The sequence below is a fragment of the Andrena cerasifolii genome, chromosome 6 (assembly GCF_050908995.1).
Source record: "Andrena cerasifolii isolate SP2316 chromosome 6, iyAndCera1_principal, whole genome shotgun sequence".
NCBI classification, from domain to species: Eukaryota; Metazoa; Arthropoda; class Insecta; order Hymenoptera; family Andrenidae; genus Andrena; species Andrena cerasifolii.
Genome location: NC_135123.1, coordinates 2,190,574 through 2,211,840, shown reverse-complemented (window position 1 = coordinate 2,211,840; position 21,267 = coordinate 2,190,574). Strand labels below are relative to the sequence as shown.

Below are 21,267 nucleotides of genomic sequence, written 5' to 3'. Positions count from 1 at the left end.
ATTTAAATATGTTTAAACATCGAACAAAGGGGAAAGGACACACGAAATACAACCCATTTTTAAAGATATCTTTCAATTTATTTCCAAAACTGAGGGTCTAGGAGAAAATCTGACCATTCCATGAGATGCAGCAGACATTTTTCCATCGGAAAGCATTACCAGAAGTGGTAAATCACGTTTTGTTTTCAATACAGAAGCGAAATAGTTTGGCAAAACGTGCGGCGCCGACAGTGGTAGTCACGCGCGTTAAGCGATTGTGTTACGCTGAGGGGCAGTGGATCGCGCGCCGGCGTTGACTACCACTGTCGGCGCCGCGCGTTTTGCCAAACTATTTCGCTTCTGTATTGAAAACAAAACGTGATTTATCACTTCTGTTAATGCATTCCGAAGGAAAAATATCTGCCGCGTCGCGTGGAGTAATCAGATTTTCTCCTAGACCCTTAGTTTTGGAAATAAATTGAAAGATATCTACAAAATGTGTGCATTTCGGGTGGTCTTTTCTCTTTCATCTTTGTTTAATTATATTTAAATGTTCATAATGCACTAATATCTTATATCGTTGTATTCGGGAGGGTTCATAGAATAATTTGGCGCAACAAGTAACCGAATAAGTACTACCGTTTCGTCACAAAATATTTTCAAAGTTGAAAATTTGCAGTTTTTTTTCAAAATCGAATTTCTCAAAAACTGAGGGCGATGGCGGCAAACGGTTTGCGGATTCGTTTTCAAGGCATGAAATCCTCTAAGAAACGGCTATTGAATGTTACAAGTCCAGATGGCTGTCGAACTGTGTATTGGGAGAGTGAAAACGATGACTTCCTTACTAGCAAAAGAGAAAACAAGACGTTAAAGAAAATACTGTAGTTGTAATATTTAAGCTATTAACATAACGAAATATAATGTTTTAGATAATATAAGCATCGTAGAAAGTAATAACGATCGGTGTTCAACGATTCATTAAGTCTGTTTATTTATTAATTGGGTGACAGTGATTGGTACAAGCGTTTCAAGCATTTTGGTATTACTGTCGTAGCAGTAGTTGCTCATGTACATGAGACGACATAACCTTAAAATGAGATAAACAGTATTAGTAATTTAGTAGTCAGTAATTCAGTCAAATAGATTTCAAGGGTGTCAGTAATAGATCCCGAAATATATTTTTGAAATTGATGAATTTATACACAAAAATTGAAGTTTTAAGATCCACCAATTTTTTTTTCATCACGTAAACATATTAAACAATAGTAGATAACAAGAACAACATATACTTTTACTCTACAGGGTGTCCCACTAAGGAGTGGACACCGCGATATCTCTTAAAGTATTGTCGATAAAAATATAAAAAAAATAGGGAATTGCATGGTTCGAGGGGGCCCATTTATTAGCGCGAACGAATTTTGTTTCCGATTATTATTTTAAAAGATACGATGGTCAAGTTCGGTTTTTCAAATGGAACTATTTTTTTTGAAGACCTGAGTTGATAGTGCGTTCCAAGACAAATTCAATAAGCTTTAATGTATACACTTTATTTCCACTGGTTTTTAAGATATTGCGCTTGCAAATTTACTGATTTTCACTGCAAGAAACCCCTCTGAAATGGCAAAAACCGGGGGCGGTCTTACTGACGCCACGGGTGGCACTGCCTGTTGAAATGGATACTTACCTGCCAAAGGTCTACGCCAGAAATAGCAGGCCCAAAGGCTGGACAATTCTTTTCCGTCAGAAATGCTACTTAGGTAGGTACATCTGCGGTATCGAGAAGCGCATCGTTACTTTTATTTCGCACTTGCTTCTACGCTCGGATGGCCGGTTCTTTTGGGAGGGATGCAAGTTGGATTGGTTCTGATAAAATCTGCTCCCTATGGTTGAAATTTAGTCTAGCAACTTTCACTCCTCCTAACCTAACCAATGACGGAAAAGAATTGTCCAGGCTTTGGGCCTGCCATTTCTGGCGTAGACCTTTGGCAGGTAAGTATCCATTTCAACAGGCAGTGCCACCCGTGGCGCCAGTAAGACCGCCCCCGGTTTTTGCCATTCCAGAGGGGTTTCTTGCAGTGAAAATCAGTAATTTTGCAAGCGCAATATCTTAAAAACCAGTGGAAATAAAGTGTATACATTAAAGCTTATTGAATTTGTCTTGGAACGCACTATCAACTCAGGTCTTCAAAAAAAATAGTTCCATTTGAAAAACCGAACTTGACCATCGTATCTTTTAAAATAATAATCGGAAACAAAATTCGTTCGCGCTAATAAATGGGCCCCCTCGAACCATGCAATTCCCTATTTTTTTTATATTTTTATCGACAATACTTTAAGAGATATCGCGCTGTCCACTCCTTAGTGGGACACCCTGTATAAGTACAAAACTATAAGATAATCTCAGAGTCAACGCTTAAAGTGTCAGTAATTGGGTCATTTACCCTGTAATTTCGAAACGTTCTATATAGTACATAAGAACGTAATTAATCCATTGAAGCCTATAATATTATAATAATTGTATAAAATGGGGAAGAAAAGTTTTACATAAATATGATAGCATTGTATAATTCCAGGGTTAAAAACCTTATCGTGCATACATTTTAGATAATTTTATGGCAATTGGTTTGACTAAAAGTACTATAGAATAATCTTATCACTAAGAAAGTTTAATGAAAAGATATCCTACATTTTATCAAGTATACTGATACGTCGTACGCCACACGTAAACATTTCACCTTAATTACATTTACCACGTAAAAAAATATTTAACAACTCTTCTCGTTACTGTCACATATCTTCGAAGGCTTCGTGTACATTTTGCCACGATATTTGTCAGTTTAATTAGTGATCAATATTATTGCGACTAAACCTGCGTAGTTACAACTGAATTTAAATTTAGTGTCACTAAATTATTGGACACGTAAAGGAAAAAAAAAGAATACTTTGCATAATATTAATATGCGTCGAGCAACTAGCTCTAAAGAAATATTGAAAAGTGACTTGTCATTTGAAAATAAATAATGTAATATGTTTAGATAGTGGCATAAAATTGTGATTAATCCCAGCTCGCCAGGGCTGTTGGATTTAATTATTTATGTTTATTTTACGATACAAATAAGAGCTGCGTATCATACCGATGATTAATATGGTGTGCTAATCAGCGCGATCGCGTGAAACATTTACGCATGCGTGCAAGTGGAATACTTAAAATATTGCCCGGTGTAATGAGCGCGCAGTACTGTCCGTGACTTTGCCTTAAGTGGTATTTGAACAAAGTGTAGTTACTCGTAGTCTCGCATTTACTCTCCCCACTCTTCCGTCTTCCACCCCCTCCACTAGCCACCTCCTAGCATCTACCCAATGTGATTCCTACTCTCATCACTGTTCTCCTTCTTTCTGTGTCACTCGCTCACGCGCAGCCACGTGTGGCATTTGCATAAGATGAACGGGAACACGAGCGGCAAAAAAGTTGTATCGCGATGGAAAACTTTTAAACTGATAACTGGGCGTAACGCTTATCACACGTGTAAGTACTAAGCGGAAGGCATTAGAATTACAGTAAAAAAAAAACATGAACTTTAGCAGATATGCGCACGGGAGAACGTCTCATTTAAAAGTACCGCAAAAGTCTCTCGTCTCCCGCAGCTTGCGAATTTTCCCCAATGCAGCGAATCGATTTTTCATATTTTAGTAACGGAACGTGGAGATTATTAGCACGTCTAAATGTCTTTCGGCTGGTAACGTGCCGAGAGATTTTTGAGAACGTCCACGAAGTACTTGGCAGTGATTTTAGTCGACCTAGTCTCTGTGAGTCTAGGACGAAAATGAGATGACGTATTTTCACTGTTTATTGCATTCTGCGTTACTGGGGCTGGCACATAGTATCTATTTCCTGTCGATCGACAGTTTATTCGATGTCGTAAATGGTATGCGACTGTATTGGAGTGCGCGTATTTGTCGATTGCTCAGCGACTCGGTAAATTTGTGACAGGAAAGTATAAGAATTATCAATCGACAGTACAATATTCACAGCGCGCTATTGGCAGGCAAACACTGTCCACTGAAAAGTCGATAAATACCAGCGGCCGTAGCCGTGACGAATACACCGGTTCTGGTTAGATCACCGAAGTTGAGCGTCACGGGGCGGTGTACTGGGGAAAGATGGGTGACCACCGTTCCCCCGGTGCGCTGCTGCTGCTGGGACCCGAAAGAGAGGAGGGAAAAAATGGAAATGACTATAAATGAAGTGAAATGTTCGTTGAGCATTATAAGCAAAATGCTTGAAACGCCATTCTGTGTAAATAACACAGGAAAAACAAAATACAAATACAAAAGTCGATAAATGACTGATCGATCTGCCAGCGGCTATCAATTGCTCAAGGAAAAAACTTTCCTGCATAATTCATCGTTTCAGAGTGCAACGAATGAAACTTCTTCTTGAACAATCTTTCGCAGTACCTGTAGAGAAAACTCACAGTAGCCGCTTCTTCTTTCCTTCTTTATTCTGATTTTCCAGGTAAATTAGTGCACAGTTCAGGGCCTTTTCATTCAACATTTAGCTGAAGCGCAAACTGTCAAATCGATGGTATGTGCTCGACTATTATTCGACTAAATTATTATTATCTTGTCGATTTGAAATCGTGGACAGTGCCCTACTTGAGTAAATAATTTAATCGACGGAAAAGTTGATAATTTATGCTAGGCCTTAGAAGGTGTGATCTACGAATCGTAAAAGCTAATTTGCACTAGCGTTTAGGGGACGTTACACTCAAGCGGCATTCACATTCAATAGAAAAAATGATTATGTTGTCTTAAATGCAAGCATTTGTACCGAAGGTCTTGTTTATTCGAATAGGCCTTAATAATCGAGATTTTCTACATGCAAACTGTTTCATTATGAAGCTAACGTCATCGCAGGAGCGCGTTATATGTGTGTAGAGTGTGTGGTAGGAGGCCAGAGGTGGTGTTCTCATGGTCGTGTGTTCGATCCCGGTATATCTATATTTTTTTTTCATACTTTTTTCATATTTGGAATACTGTTGGTAATCTGGAATACCGAAATAATAAACTACTAAAGCTATCTAATGTGTACCACCTTCGATAATAGGGGTCAGGACCTGTTAACCAATGACATTTGTGGATGAACCGCCATTTTGACATTTTCGACTTAATATGCAGTATAAGAAAACAACCACCTTCAAAACTTTTTCAGCAAGTGTTCAAATGTTCCAATCGTGGTTAAAATATGTAAAAACTTTAGAGTTAAACACTTAAGGATGAACTTCAGTAAGATTCAAAATAAGCGAAAATCTTTGTAAATTGGAGGCATTAATCTTTATGCAATAGTAAAACCCTCGGCAAAATTTTAGAAAAATTGATTCGGTAGTTTTCAAATTATTTAACTTTCAATTTAACATGTACTCTTATGGGAAACGCAATATCGAGAATATAACTTCAAAATTAAGAGTGAAATAATAGGCCAAAGTTTTTCAAATCTTGTGTACAGAGAGATCAAATACTGAAAAAAATTGTCACAAAAATTCCGGACAATTGATTCGATAGTTTTTGTTTAAATGAAAGTAAATGACACGGAGAACTATTTTTCTTCGATTGTCAGCTGAGTAACTGTGAAAGTGCGGCAACGCCGCAATCAGCTCTAAAGGCGGGAATATTTTAAACACATTACTGCGTTTTGTTCCATATTCGTGGCAGTTTCTGCGATCTTATATGAAAATGCGTAATTATGAATATATAGACGTGTGAATATAATTTTCATATTCATCTTTTGTCAAAAAGTAGAAAACTAGGCAGACTAGGCGAAACTAAGGCAGTCGAAAAATCGTTTTTTTTATTTTATTTTCCGAAAGTACTATCTTTTCTGAATAAAATTTCTTGGTTTTTGCTTGGTTTATGTTAAAATTCGCAAAATTGTTGATTTGGCAGCTAAAAAAGTCAAGCGGCAACCTACAGTCTACAGAAACTTTAAACGCGTTTGTCCCGAATCTTTTTTTGTCTTGGTTTTCGGCTAGTTGCGAATGAGCGGGAGTTCAGATCGAGTTGAGTAAATTACAGGGTGTGTAAAACATGTGCCATCTCCTGCCAAACCTCTGATATGGTCCGTGAAAATTCGAGATTTTCATAAAAAAATTAAAAAGTCACGGATTTTAGTTGCGCACAAACACGACCGAATTTTTCTTGAAATCGCCGTTTTTCGGCCACCAATTTAATAATTCTGTTTTAATTTTAGTTTTTATTGGTTCAGCGGGAAATTGCGGATATGACACATAAGAATCGCACATTTAAATTGGATCACGTCAGTTTTTAAGACCAATATTACCCGAAAACTACAGAAGAACGTTAAAATGTTTACCAGTCAGCACCGCCATCTTGAAAGCACATGTATATTTCATACCAACTTTTTGTCAATCTCTATGATAATAATAAACATTGGGTAAAAGGATATATCTGGATTTGCTTTTTTTTTACAAATGCATTAAAAAGAAAGTGTTTCTTTCACGGAAAACGTCTGCCTGGTCCCCGTAAGAGGGCCATTGTTGCCACGTTCTCGTTGTTAAGGCTGTCTTTGTTATCGTGCTTCATGTAATCGGTCGAAAGTACTTTTATATATCACATTACACATATTTTTCTTTTACTCCGCCACCATTTTTGATTTCTTTTCATCATCTATATATGTATATATATATATATATATATGTATATATATATATATATGTATATATATATGTATATAGATGATGAAAAGAAATAAAAAATTAACAACGAGAACGTGGCAACAATGGCCCTCTTACGACGAGTTTTGGAGGAATGTGTTTTAAAATAGTTTTCAGGAAAATGATTTTTTCTGAATGTGAAATCGTCTATTTATTTACCTACATAATCTCCAGTATGCATTTAGTACTATTGACACGAAATACATTGCATTTAATGAGAAAAGTAATGTTGATCATATAATCGGTAACTATCAGACGACGTCATTCAAATTAACGTATTAAATATGTATAATGTAATGGGTCTCTGGTTTTTCTTATTAACCACCTGATACAATTACTTTACTTACTGCCATTTGCATTCTGCAGATTATATAAATAAATAAATAGACTATTTCACATTCAGAAAAAACTATTTTCATTATTGCAATAAAGAAACGAATGAGACCAGCGGCCGTAGCCGTGATGGAAAACACCGGTTCTCGTTAGATCACCGAAGTTAAGCATCATGGGGCGGTGTACTGGGGAAAGATGGGAGACCACCTTTCTCCCGGTGGGCTGCTGCTGCTGGGACCCGAAGGAGAGAGGAGGGATAAAATAAAATGGGACTATAGTTCGTTGGGCAATAAAAGCAAAAATAAGCTTGGAAGGCCATCCTGCTTGAAACACTGGAAAACAATAAAAACAAACAAACAAGAAACGAATGAGTGCTGGAAAAGGCATTTTGTAGCGCTGTTTGAGTTTGTAGTTAATGAATATTGTTCATGATATTTTATTCGCTTTTGCATCACTTTTGCATTAGTATTATTATCAGCGTGAAAGTTGAAGGAAGTTTGTTACGACAGAAGTCACAAGTTAAAACAACTCGTATAAGGTGAATGTCCAAATTTCTGTTCATTTGAGAGGTTACTCGTTATAAAGAAGGTCTAAAAAATTTGTTTGTGATCAAAATTTGCTGAGTAATTAATTAATCCTTTAATAATAAATCAACCAGTCCAAAACTATTTAAGAAAGATATTTCAAGATGTTTAACTATTAGTAATTTGTAATTAAATATAATGCTTTAAATAAGTTACATCTTTTATGGAGATGTTTTATAACACAACAGTAAAGCATACAATAATGATAAACAAAGAATAAAATGCCTTCGAATAGAAATAGAGGTTACAGCATATATTGAATTGTGAGGTTATGTCACTAAAATTTTGGTGAGTAGAAATGCGGACATGCCGGTGATTCACTTGACCCTGAACCTAATCACCTGTTTTTTACTTAAAAAATTAAAAATATTAAAAAAATCTACATCCAGAGCACAATACGGTATCTGTTTTTGTTATTAAAACAGAACTTTTACTGCACTTGGATTAGTCCCAAGCTCGTGCAACACTCGCGTAAATGTTGAAATAATTTAGAATTATTTTGTTGCAACTATAATACAAACGTAACGCTTATAATAATAAGAAAAATAAGAAATGAGCAGAAAATGAGACATTCACCTTATTGCCAGAATAGGGTGTATCAATTTTTTGAATGTTTTAATTTTAAAAACGACTAGTGAGAAAACGGTACAATTTCAGGTTTAAAATTAACCACTACCTTTAAATTTTGTGTAATAAATTATTTACCTAGTTGGAATTTCATTTGAAATTATAGAAAAATACGAAAATTATTAAAATTATTAAAAAAAATTTAATAGTTGAGCTTATGAACCGCAACAGAAGCAAACAAGATGTCGCTTCTTTGGTGGACTTTGTTAAATAGCATTAAATTTACTACATAAATGACATATGGCTAGATCTGTTGCTAAAGTTACATATATTTTCATTTTGTAATAAATACATATTTCCATACATTTTCGTGTGAACCTAATAAACACTAATTTCCACATATTTTTATTTTCATTTTCATGCTTTTATGTAAGCAAGACTCACTTTAAGCAGTATATGAATATGTAGTTTATAGTTAAATCTTACTTAATTTTCACTTTTTTCAACTGTGATTTGAAGTAGCTAAACCTCACTCAAATCAATTTCTGAAGATAGCTTCAGATTCAGGATTAAAAGCAGCATTACTTTGTCGCTAGTCATTCTAAATTTTTCAAAAATTTTAAATTTACCCATAAAATTGACACACCCTACTGCCAGAACAACCACATGCACCTGACGCTGTGATTCGCGTTACAGAACATCGTATCATAAGATGGGAATACCGCACTTCGTGCTTCTTTCACTAGCGAGTGCACGACCGAGATTCATTTTCGCTCGGTGTAGGTATAGGCATGTTGGCGTCGGGACAATCCCTGAGTGTGTGCCATCAGTCTTGTGTTAAAGTGCATTTTGAGTGACATTCATTGTTCCCGATTTTTCTATGGTTTTCCTTCATTATGAACTTTACCTCCAACGGAACAATAGCCTCTGTAGGAAGGATCGATTTCAAAAACAAAATATTTCAGAATACATCAGGTGCCTGGTAGAAAAAACTCCCCCTGAAAGTATCTTTATTCTCCAGATCTATAACTGCCGGGTTACTACCTGTTTTGATCAGTATAAAATTATTTAGACCGAAACAACACTCACGTAGGTTTTACCCACCAGAAGATATATTCTACGAACATGGTATCTACAAGCTTGCATCGTGTAAAGAAAATCTTCCTGAACCCAAAGATGTTTACATGTATAAACGATAAATAGAATGAAGTAACTAACAAGGAGAGTATTTTAGGTGTCCGCCTCCGATCATTTTGATTTTTGGGTATGTTATAGAAGACCGAAAAATAAGAAATACGTGTTTTTTTATTTTTTCCCCGTTTTCATATTTGGGGGGTGAAAACTGCGTTCAAAGTTAAGGTTGAAAAATCATTTTTGTGGATTTTTGAAAATTTGGTGAGTCAGTCATATTTCGCATTCAAAGACACAAAATTCGTCCATTGACACTATTCGCCTATCTGTAATAGTTCTCGAGATATTCCACAAAAATTATTTTTCAACCCTAACTTTGAACGCAGTTTTCACTCCCCAAATATGAAAACGGGGAAGAATAAAAAAACACGTATTTCTTATTTTTCTGTCCACTATAACATATCCAAAAATCGAAATGATCAGAGGCGGACACCTAAAACACTCTCCTTGTAACAGTTAAACATACCAGTGTTTCCAAGCGACGAAAATCCTACGAACCTTCTGATACACCGTAAGTGAGCTCACAGGTGATGCTACACACTTGGATCAGTGGAGGTCTGTAAAAAAATGTACCGCAAAATGGACCCCGACCTCCAAATGCAGGGTCTAATTTTGTTATCGTGACATGTTTGACTCACTACAAAAATAAAAGAGAAAACAAGTGACTCCCACTGACTGGAACATGTTACAATAAAAAAAATGGGTTTTGAATGTGGAGGTCAAGTGAGTACAGTCACCAGTGACAGCTGCGTGTGCAGCAAATAATATTTGTACACCCTGCAGATTAGGGCGGAGCGATACGATATAGGTGAAAATTTAAATTTGAATTTTCAGTTGGCCTGGGTGCAGGATAGTTGTCTTTCGATTCACCAAACGCAACTGTAAAAAAATTTTGGAAAAATATTGATGTCCGCAGGTTCCTTTTTCTTCTAAAAATGATTATATGATTATATAATTATACTAGCATCCCTGCCTCGGCTTCGCCGGAAATATTAGCGTGACTGATTCATAATCTGTAAACTCGAGAGCCCTCGGCCCCTTATTCCCGCCGCGGGGCTATTTCGCAAGCGAGAAGCGCTCACCCGGTCGCCGCCTGGCGGTCGCGTCCCGAACTACTATTATTTAAAAATTAGTATTTTAAAAAAACAAAAACGTTAGAACCTTCCTCTCGTCAAGACGAACAAAGTTATGTAACACACTTGTGGGTACAGTTCATATTTACTGAGAAACCACATTTCAAATTATGCAACTTCAATTTTATATAATAGTAGGTATAGATGGTCAGTTTTAGGGGGAAAAGGAACCTGCAGACATGATTATTTTTCCAATTTTTTTTTACAGTTGTGTTTGGTTAATCAAAAGACAACTATCCCGCACCCAGGCCAACTGAAAATTCAATTTTAAATTTTCCGCTCCGGCCTATTGCACATGCTCTGAATGTCGTGTTTCGCTTGAGTGTAGCGTTCCGTGAACGCTAGTGGGAATCAAATTTAGGAGTACACCATACACAAACTGGTTTTCTAGCAGCCCCAAAATATCTTATCATAGTGATAAGAATTGGAATACATAGTTTATGGTAAATTAATAAATGAAGTGTTATAGCATCCCTTCTGTTTGAAAATTCATAATGCTGTTGAAAAACTGTAGGTAATAAGAATTTACCATTTTTTACTATTATTTAATATAGTATAATATAACCCTTCGTGGATACACCTCTTTTTTCGCTCAACTTTGATATACCCGGGTGGCTCAGACTCAGAGCAATTTTTGAACGACTGCCATTCTGATCTAAAGAATCCAATTTCTATGCAAAAACTTATGGGCTAACTTCAAGGTCTCTAAAATGTATTCCACTAGTCTTCTCATTGAAATTTTATCACAGCTTTTGTAAAAAAAAATTAAATTATCATATGTCGAGAAAACACGAAGAAAATTTTCAAAAAAATTGTAACTTTTACAAATTTTAATATTAGAAGTTAAACATCTACGGAGTTATTGTTCAGATATAATATTTAAAAAAAAATAGTGTGTGAGTTGGCTTTGGAAAAAAGGTATTTATTTTGCATATCTATATAACAGAAAGTTAAACTCAGCTTATTGGTGGCTCATACCCAGAGTGTCAACGAAGGGTTAGGGGTTGGTCGAAACACCAGTATTTTTTGTTTAATTTTGGTTTGATTGTTAAGTCTTTATTCGACAGTTTGGTCCAATATTTAAGGAGTGTGGTGTTGAAGTGGTTAACGGTGTAGTGACGAGGGTATGTATGGGGTTGGGTCCTCGGTCGATGTGGTATATTATGGGTGCGTTACTGATGTCTGTTACGTATTCTTCACAGGCATGGGAATATTTCAGTCCCACCTTTCGACCGGGCTGCACTGGATGCTACATTTAGTTCAAAATCAAATAGTTAAATAAACATTAAAAAAAACTTTAAACGTGAATTCATCCCTTATTTCGGAGAGGGGCGCTCTATGACTCTGCAAAATGACTACTTTTGTGGTCCCCTATAATTGTGCAACGTTTAGACCGATTCGGTGTTCCGAATAAAATTAGATAGCTACTATTGAAATGTACTCCTGAAATATTGGAAATACATGAAACATTAAAAAATCAAAATACTGAAATATGGTATTCTAAATGCATAAGCAATTAGATGAAATACAGAAAGATTAAAGTTAGAAATGATAAGAAAAAATACACTCAGCAATAATTTAAAGACGCGAATTTCGTCATCCCTATGCTAATTATGAAAGAACCTTAAGTATTTTAATCGATAAGGAGACAGTAGTGCCGGATTAAGACCATCAGAGGCCCTACCCACTTAAAAGATTTTGGGGCCTCCTTACACAGGTTGGTCACGTCAACCCAATGTAACTTTCTCCCTCTCTCTTTCTCTCGCTCGCTCTGATTCGCTCACCATTGATTCTCATCTTCCCACTGTTTTCTGTCGTTCTTTCCTCTCTCACACACACAGATGCACATAAACACTTAGCAATATTATTACTATATAAAAGTTTTTAAAATTCAGAAAATTGCTATGGTGCCCCCCCTCCCCCTCCCCCCTTCTCCAGATTCCCTAAGCACTTGCTTATTTTGTATACTGGTTAATCCAGCACTGGGAGACAGGATAGTTTGAATAACAGAATTTTCGGATAGCGAAACACTAAACATAATGGTGATTATAGTATAGGTGCTTCAGAATGAATAATACGCATAAAAGTATAAAAAATGAAACGTAATACAAATCTCCATTCTATTTTCTTCACAACTCACTGATATCTTTCTTGTTGCCAAATCGCACACATTTCTTGACACGTTAAACTACGTTGAATTATATTCTGTTTGCCCCTTGAGTCATTTAAATCCTTTGGCTGATGTCGTAAATGATTCAGAGTGAGAAAGCACATCTTCACGGTCACTTTCATTGCACTCATCTCCTATTTCGGTACAGGAATTTAAAATATTCTTAACAATATAAGCACTTGTCGCTTAATGCTGACAATGAGCTTATGTTTTGGTCAGATTCAAGCCATTCTGTTACGCAATTATCGCATTCTCCACACCCGGCAATTCCGTGCAACGTAGCAAACACTTTTGTTACGTCCTGTATTATTATATACTAGAAGATTTTTCCATGCTGTTTTTTAGGTTTAGGTTTGTAATGCTGGACCAAGCACTTTTCACCACATGCATTCTTTGCGTTATTTTATCGTCTTCACGTTCCCTTTATCAAATGATCTAATCATAGAGCAAAATGTACCTACTATTCGGATAGTAGGTTATCATATGTATACTCCAGGTTCTGTTGTGCTACCAGGTGTTCAATCGCCTACCGACAGGTAGTTTGCTACTTCAGAGTTTTCTGCGAATACATGCTGCTTATCAGTACGATTTACAATGCTTTAATCTGTAAAATTACATATTTGTCGCACATGTATAATTTTTTATTGAAACAATTTTACCGCTAATTAAGAATAAAGGGAAAGAGTCAGAGGTATTATATTGGATATACATGTAGCGAGCTGATAGTAAGAAACAACGTCTATTTTACCGCTTTCTATAATACTTTAATTTTACAGCAAGAAATTCCGAGTCATCTTGTATACATATGCTAGACCATTGCTAGAAAATTTCCGGAACGTTGCGTGACCATTGCTAGAAAATCTCCGGAACGTTGCGAGACCATTGCTAGAAAATCTCCGGAACGTTGCGAGACCATTGGTAGAAAATCTCCGGAACGTTGCGTGATCATTGCTAGAAAATCTCCGAAACGTTGCGAGACCATTGCTACAAAATCTCCGGAACGTTGCGTGACCATTGCTAGAAAATCTCCGGAACGTTCCATGAAGGTTGCAGGAAAGTTCCATGAAGGTTGCAGGAAAGTTCCAGGAAGGTTCCAGAAAGGTTCCATGAAGGTTGCAGGAAGGTTCCAGAAAGGTTCCAGGAAGGTTTCATGAAGGTTGCAGGAAGGTTCCAGGAAGGTTCCATGAAGGTTGCGGGAAGGTTCCATGTGCAATTGTTCCACCGCAACATTGCTGGAATGTTGCAGGAATCTTCCTATGTCCGCCCCTGTGGAACATTCCACGGCAACGCACATGGAACCTTCCTGCAACCTTCCTGCAACCTTCATGCAACGGAGTGTGCTGTATGGGTAGTAATCTCACGTTTTAACGTCTCTAAGATGTATTTATATATCTGATCAAAATAAGAATTTAGTCCATGTTTCCTAAATCGCGATAAAAATGAGTATTCCGATCGTTCGTAGTACATTGTCCCTCTCCCCCGCATCTACCACAATGGCGCGTCAATTGTTTTAAGTCATTGTTTACAGCTGGCATACGGTTTCAGTGAGATGGACGCGCGCCAACGTTACAATTTTGGTCCGAATCTAACATACCTAATCTGCAATTTCGTATTTAAAATATAAAGTTAGCTTGAAAATTTCAATGCGTTTATTGTTATTAGTTTGCACGGAGTCCAAGTTTAGTATTTTATGTATTTTAGACTATTATATCATAATATGTTTATGTAATCTACAACCTTTGAAATCCTCATATATGGGGCGAATCGGATCACTCGTTTTTTTTTCATTTGAGTACTTTTACGATCATAAATATGATAATTGTTTATATACATATGGCTCGTACGTACATAAAAAGAGCAATCAGGGGGCATGGTGTCCCCCAAAATATAAAGCAAACTGTGATCAAAATTAAATCCAAAAAAAAATGGCGAAAAAAAATAAATTAATGGTCTTAAGAAGATGGCATTGTATTTACTATGGTGAAAAATTAATTCGTCCACTTTCAGAAGATTCTCTGAGAGAAAAAACGGTAATATCCTTCCGATCTGTGTTCTAAGCAGCGTCACTTGACTTCACTGTTATTAAATTAGATTTGTTTAAGTTGATTCTAAAGATTTTGTTATGAAAGTTTCAGTTTTTTTTCAGAAAATTATGGGTCATCCGATTCGCCCCAAGTTTCGGAGCGAATCGGATATTACTCACTTTTTCGTTTTTTGTTTATAAATTAAATATTTTTATGTTTAATTTAAATTTTTATATTTTAATGTTCAAGCTAAAGGTGTCCTGTTCACGAATATAGTTTAAAAAATTAGTTTTTTTAATGACTGACTAATATTTTTTACCATCAAACACAAAATGATCCGAATCGCCCCGGTGTACCCTACGTCCATAATGTGATCCTACAATTTGAACGAAATTGTAGTACAAGCATTTCTCACAACGTTTACACAAGAAGTTTTTGCTTTGTCATTGTTATAATTTCGATTCGTCTCAGCACTGTATTATCATTCAATTTAACACATCGTTTATCCTATAATTACTTGTATTACGTTTTCAAGTTCATATATTATATCAAACCGGTACCTTAACAGCATTCTTATAGGAAATGTGATGAGAAGTGTTTTGTGAGTTTGGTAATATTTACAATCTTTAATAACTTCATTATACAAAAACTAGCGTCCCCCATCTCGGCTTCGCCCAAGATATTAGCGTGACTAATTCATGTTTATTAGAATTAATATCTTTTAAGGAAATTAAGTGTTTTGAAAAAAACTTGAATTCTTCGTAATATTTTGGAGAAGATAACATTCTTGGTATAACGATTTTCTTACATTAGGATGAATTGTTGTGGCGAGGTACCGCGCGGGCCGAATATGCGCATGCGCGCGCGAAGTAGACTGTCGCATACACGGGTCACGTGGTCTGCAAACAGCCGTACACATGAAACGTTTGCACATAAATTACATGTTAATAACGCGTTTCTGAGACATGCTACATAGCCTGTGTCCATCCTAGAGTATGCAAGAATAACGTGTTAAAATTTTAGGTAGATCGGTTTAATAGGTCTTGAGTTTTGCGCGAAAATAAAAATCGGCTCTCTCTTTATATAATAGTATAGCTTAAAATAGTAAATTCCAAAACGCTAGCAGATAGTTGTATGTATTCAAGAAAAAGAATAGGGAGATTGGGTAGAAGTTTTGGTGGGACAGAGAATGTAGAAAGGAGAAGAGGAAGGTGGGGAGATGGTACAGGAAATGGAAAGCAGGCAATGTGAATAGGGAGGAATAGCTGGTATAGAGAGCACAATACAAGAAATTATGCGAGGACAAGCAAAGGAAAAAGAAAAAGGAAAAGTAGGAAGAAATAAAAAATGCGAGAACGGAGGAACAAATATGGGGATATATAAATAAAGAGAGGGAAAAGGAGAAGAACCAGATAATTAAAATAAAAATGGGGAGGACACGAGGAAGACGGGGGAAGCAAGAGAGCAAGCGGTTGAAGCTGGCGAGGAAAAAGAGGAGCTCAAGGATGGGAGAAATAGAAACTTAAAGGAGAAAAAAGTCAACAAGAGTGGGCGGGATACCATATAAGTAGGGCTTGGACAAAAGTATGAAAACTGAAGTCTAAAATTCGTAGCTTATTATATCATAAAATCCTAATAAAGAAACGTAAATTTTAATACTAACTACAATTTTTACTGAATTTTCTAATTTGTTGTAAAAAATGAGGCTTGAAATTTATTTGAATTTTCCGTGCATTTCTTTGAGCACGTGATATTTGTCGAATGTTCATCTGATTATTTTGATTTTTTATAATTTATGTTTAGTATTATAAGACCATCCAAGCTACCCAAACGAAATTGTTTGGTAATATTAATATTTTTTTACAATTTTGTTGGTTAAACGTTTATCATTTTTTACTTGAGTTTTAAAAAAAAATGTACAAAAAAGTGCCTCCGTCAGTTTTTTGTGTATTTATTGGGGGCATATTAAACTTCACATTCACGTCAAATTTGCTCAAAATTGCTCAAAATGGAGAAATAGACGAAACCATTATTAAGACGCCCAACGTCCAGGCCTTCTGCGTGGTCTCTGAGTCTTCATGTTCTGATTCAGATGTAGGCATCATATAGCATATAATTGATTTAGAAAACATATTAAAAAATATCGAATAAGTGTTAATTTTTGTCCTTTGTCCCGAAAATTCATATGCTCCAATGTCTAAACAATGGATTCAATTTTTCACGCATTCCCGATAAACCGATAAAAATGTTTTTCAAACAAAAGAGTTAGTCAGTAATCATGTGACAACAAACTGTAACCGAATGAATTGGCAAAAAGCTTTTTATTTAATAAAAAATTAAGATCACTTTAATTTTTTATATGTAATTTTATTTTATTTTTTCATCAATCGATGCATCTTTGTATCCTCTTTAAAAAAGTATTAGGGTACTTAGGTTGAAAACTGATTAATTTAGAAGTTACGAGTTTTGTCCCGAACGCCCGTATACTTCGACACACTGTGCAATGATGAGAAAAGTATGGACAGGAAACGGATTCCCGCAGAAGTGGAGAAAGGGAGTGATTATAATATTGCACAAAAAAGGAGATACGGAAGGTAACAGAAATTACAGAGGCATATGCTTATTGTGCAGGGCTTACAAAACCTATATTGCGGTGTTGAATGAGAGGCTTCAGAAGGAAATTGAAGGGAAACGGATTTTACCGGATACTTGGGCAGGTTTTTGGAAGGATATGTGCTGAATCGATAACGTGTACATGTACACTGCAGCACGCAATAGAAAGGGAACTAGCGATGAAGAGAGGGAAAGTTTATGCTGTATTTGTAGATTTGAAGGCAGCGTTCGATTCGGTGATAAGAAAGAACCTATGGCTGGGTATGGAAAAGTGTGGAAGAAGAAAAAGGCTAATAGAGAGGACGAATGAAATATACGAGGAGACCCAGAAACGTGGTAGAAAGCAATGGGAATGAGTCACGAGAATTTTGGACAGAAAAGGGACTTAGGATGCCCCCTAGAGTCCGAAGCTATTTACAATATTCAAAGCGGACATAGAGGATGAACTGAAGAAAAATCAGGTGGGCGGGATGGTACTATGGAAGAGCAAGTTCGGGGCTGTGACGTACGCGGATAATGTGGCGCTGCGAACGCCAAGGGAAGAGGAGTTAAGGGGAGACCATGGACGTGGAAGACAGTGCATAAGCTAGGCTTATGGACGCGGGGGTTGAAGCGAATGACGGAAGGGGAATAACCCAGATCTGGAATAAAAATAACTAGGAATATTAGACCTCTGGTGGCGCTGGCGGACACTACGTCGCGATCCCGTGGTGGGGCCGGGACATGGACCTGAAGGACAGTGCATAAGCTAGGCTTATGGACGCGGGGGTTGAAGCGAATGACGGAAGGGGAATAACCCAGATCCAGAATAAAAATAACTAGGAATATTAGACCTCTGGTGGCGCTGGCGGACACTACGTCGTGATCCCGTGGTGGGGCCGGGACATGGATCTGAAGGATAGTGCATAAGCTAGGCTTATGGACGCGGGGGTTGAAGCGAATGACGGAAGGGGAATCGACCTCTTCCAGCCGCTTTTTGAGAGACGACTGGTGGTGCCATCTGTGCCATACCGTGGAAAATTTCTTCTGGCAAAATATATTAAATTTGATTATTCGTGCGTTGAATGCCGTGGAAGTCACTGATGGTGACAGGCAGTGTTCTTCAAAATGCAGTTCGACATTTTTGGGGTCGATTACCAGCTAAATACTAATAATTTATTTACTTTTCTATACCAAAAGTCATTTAAGAAGGAACCCGTTTCGCGCATGTAGAACGAGCTCATTGGCTCGGAAAAAGCGTTGGTGGGGATACAGCCAATAGTGGCTTCTCCCGGCACCAATGAGCGTCAACCTGCGCAGAACCGGTCTAAACTCGTCGGTCGGCAGGTTCCTTCTTAAATGACGGGGAGTATATAGTAATTTTTAACCTTCAAATACAATACTTTTAGTATTTTACTAGAAAAATTAATATTACTTACGTAATTTCGAAAGTACCCCAATTAATAAGACAATTATATAAATACACTACACGCATGCGAGTTACTTCGCAATGCTTTTACACCGTTTTGCACGGTTTTCAACCGTTTTGCACAATGGCGTCACAAGGATATACCAATGAAGGACGCTATTTCTAAAACTTATACTCGGCTGTAGAGGGCACCACCAGTCGTCCCTCACGTCGCAGCTCCTTCCGTCTTTCGCTGTAACCCCCTGGAACTAGGCACTGTCCTTCAGGTCCATGGGGGAGACATTCACCTAAATATGCCAAAAAGATCGATTTCTTTTACATACACTCAATGTTTGGTATGGCAAGAATGTTTTCCCAAAAGTTGGTACTGAAATTCGCAGAAATATCGAAGATATAGACATTAGAATGTGAGCTTCAAAAACGTTTTTCTCGAAACCAGGTTTTCAAACACGGTACCCACGATTACTCAAAAACTATTCAACCGATTTACGTCCAATTTTTCATGACAATATGATACACTATTGCGCAGTTTTTGACGGGCGGATTTTTTATTTGTTTCATAGTTTGTTTTTTGTTGTATAACAGGGCAAGACTTCATGTATGGAAATTGAATTTTTCATACTTCCAAAATATAATTACAAATGTGTGGATTTAAGTCACAATGTTTATGCCTCTGTAAGAAGGCTGCGGAAGTGATTGAAGAAAAACTATTAAAGATATCGTTTTGAAATTTTAATACAATGTACAGGAGACTTGTCTACACAACGTGGTCTACGATCATCCAGATTATTTCAGATATTAAAAATAGTTTTTGCTCAAATCACAAAGAAAGAATGAAAAATAAGTCAGAAAAAGGAATGTTTTCATGAAAAGGCATTTTATAACTATAACTTGACGATTGTGGTCCACTTAATCTCCACATCCCTGTGGAACATAATTATACCATTTCTCTCTTTTTAGGATCACTTTAAGGATCAGGAGGACTTCCGCAGAGTGCCTGTGTTCTCACAGAGGTACAAACATTGTGACTTAATTCACACATGTATAATTATATTTTGGAAATATGAGAAATACACTTCTGTACAGCAAGGAATAATAAACATTTAACAAAAAGAAAAACATTAAAATCCATGCATCAGTTGTTGAAAAAAAATTCATGAAAAATACATAGAATGGTCTCTTAATTCTGTTCTTACACGATAGATTACGTTCCCGAAAAATCTGTGTAAAAAAATCGTGTCAAAAGAGATACCGCGCATATGAAAAAATTGTGCAATATATCCCGACCGCAATCATACGCAATCAAAGAAACAAATCGTTAAACCTTGAACACATTTTTTCCCCACTGTCACCTGCGAGATAAACTCGGAATGGAAAACTGATTGTCGCTACCCACGTTCAAAGAAGTCGTAAAGAACAGACAAATCATCTACTTGAGAGCGTGTAGCAGCCTTAAATACAAATTCTGCGATTTTTTTTTGTAATTGAGAGCAGTTCCCCAGAAGAATAAGAATGGAGATTTTTTCTTAGAATTAAAATTAAGTGAAGATTTTTAAAATGCAGATTTATCGGACTGTGTTAGATCAAACCAAACCGTGCAAGAAGAGAATTTAATTTTCTTCCAAACCATGTTAAATTTAAATCGTGTAAAAAATCCGTGTAAACACAAAATTCTGTGTAAGTACTTGTTTATTTCATAAGAATATATGATAATGACAGTAAATCTGATTTTTATTAAACCGCTTTATTGATTGAAATTGAGGGTTCGATTGCTGAGATCAGTGGCCGAACAAAACCGCATTAGTATACTGTTTATATTGAATAAGGAATGCCAATTTTTAATTCAACAATTTAATCTTGGTATTAGAGTTATGAACCAAAGATATAATTCTGTAAATTATTATAAACATTATTAAAGATTGTATAAGTAGGTAATTTTAACTCGGTATCTGATTATATACTTTTCAAGGTTAAACAATATATACTAGGCGCTAAAACGGCTTCCCTTCGGAAATTTGGCAACGTTGCATGTCACTAGGCGTAACTCAGCGGTTCTAGTGGCATGCGACGTTGCCAAATTTCCGAAGGGAAGCCGATTCTGGCGCCTGGTGTACATACATCTGTCGTATTTCTTACTCATATCAGTTTTCTGATAAAACCTGTAAGCCGTCTATTAATTGGTACTTACAAGGGAACATCCCGAACTCGGAAATTCAAAAAATTCTGAAACTTTGTGAATATGTAGGGAATTTCCTCCCGATTATAACGCAATTTTTGTTTGCTGCTCAAATTCACTCTAAGGGGGTGTAATTGACCCCCGAAAATCAGGTTATTTTTAGATTTTGTGTTATAACTCGCGAACTGTAAAATAATTTCTTCACCAAATGATAGATCTAATTAAAAGAAGTAATAAAAGAGAATACAGTTCGCGAGTTATAAGATAAAATCGGAAAATAGCCGAATTTTCAGGGGTTAATTTCACCCCCTTCGAGTGAATTTGGGCAGCAAACCAAAATTTCGTTGTAATTGGGAGG

At 36.5% G+C, this 21,267-nt stretch overlaps 1 protein-coding gene and 1 long non-coding RNA gene across 3 annotated transcripts in view; one reads left to right on the top strand and one right to left on the bottom strand.

The window, feature by feature from the left end:
* Positions 1–21,267, bottom strand: part of LOC143369814 (uncharacterized) — a 129,498-nt gene that overhangs the window by 60,415 nt on the left and 47,816 nt on the right. The window lies entirely within an intron of this gene.
* LOC143369766 (phospholipid phosphatase 1) overlaps positions 1–21,267 on the top strand; it is a 106,289-nt gene that overhangs the window by 67,149 nt on the left and 17,873 nt on the right. Inside the window, exon 1 of one of the 2 annotated variants that reach the window (XM_076814123.1) lies at positions 3,205–3,505. The exons of the other annotated variant lie outside the window; for it this stretch is intronic. Coding sequence (XP_076670238.1) covers positions 3,421–3,505 — 85 coding nt within the window. The 5' untranslated portion in view covers positions 3,205–3,420. Of the gene's footprint in view, positions 1–3,204; positions 3,506–21,267 lie in introns of those variants that run through there. 2 annotated transcript variants of the gene reach the window in all.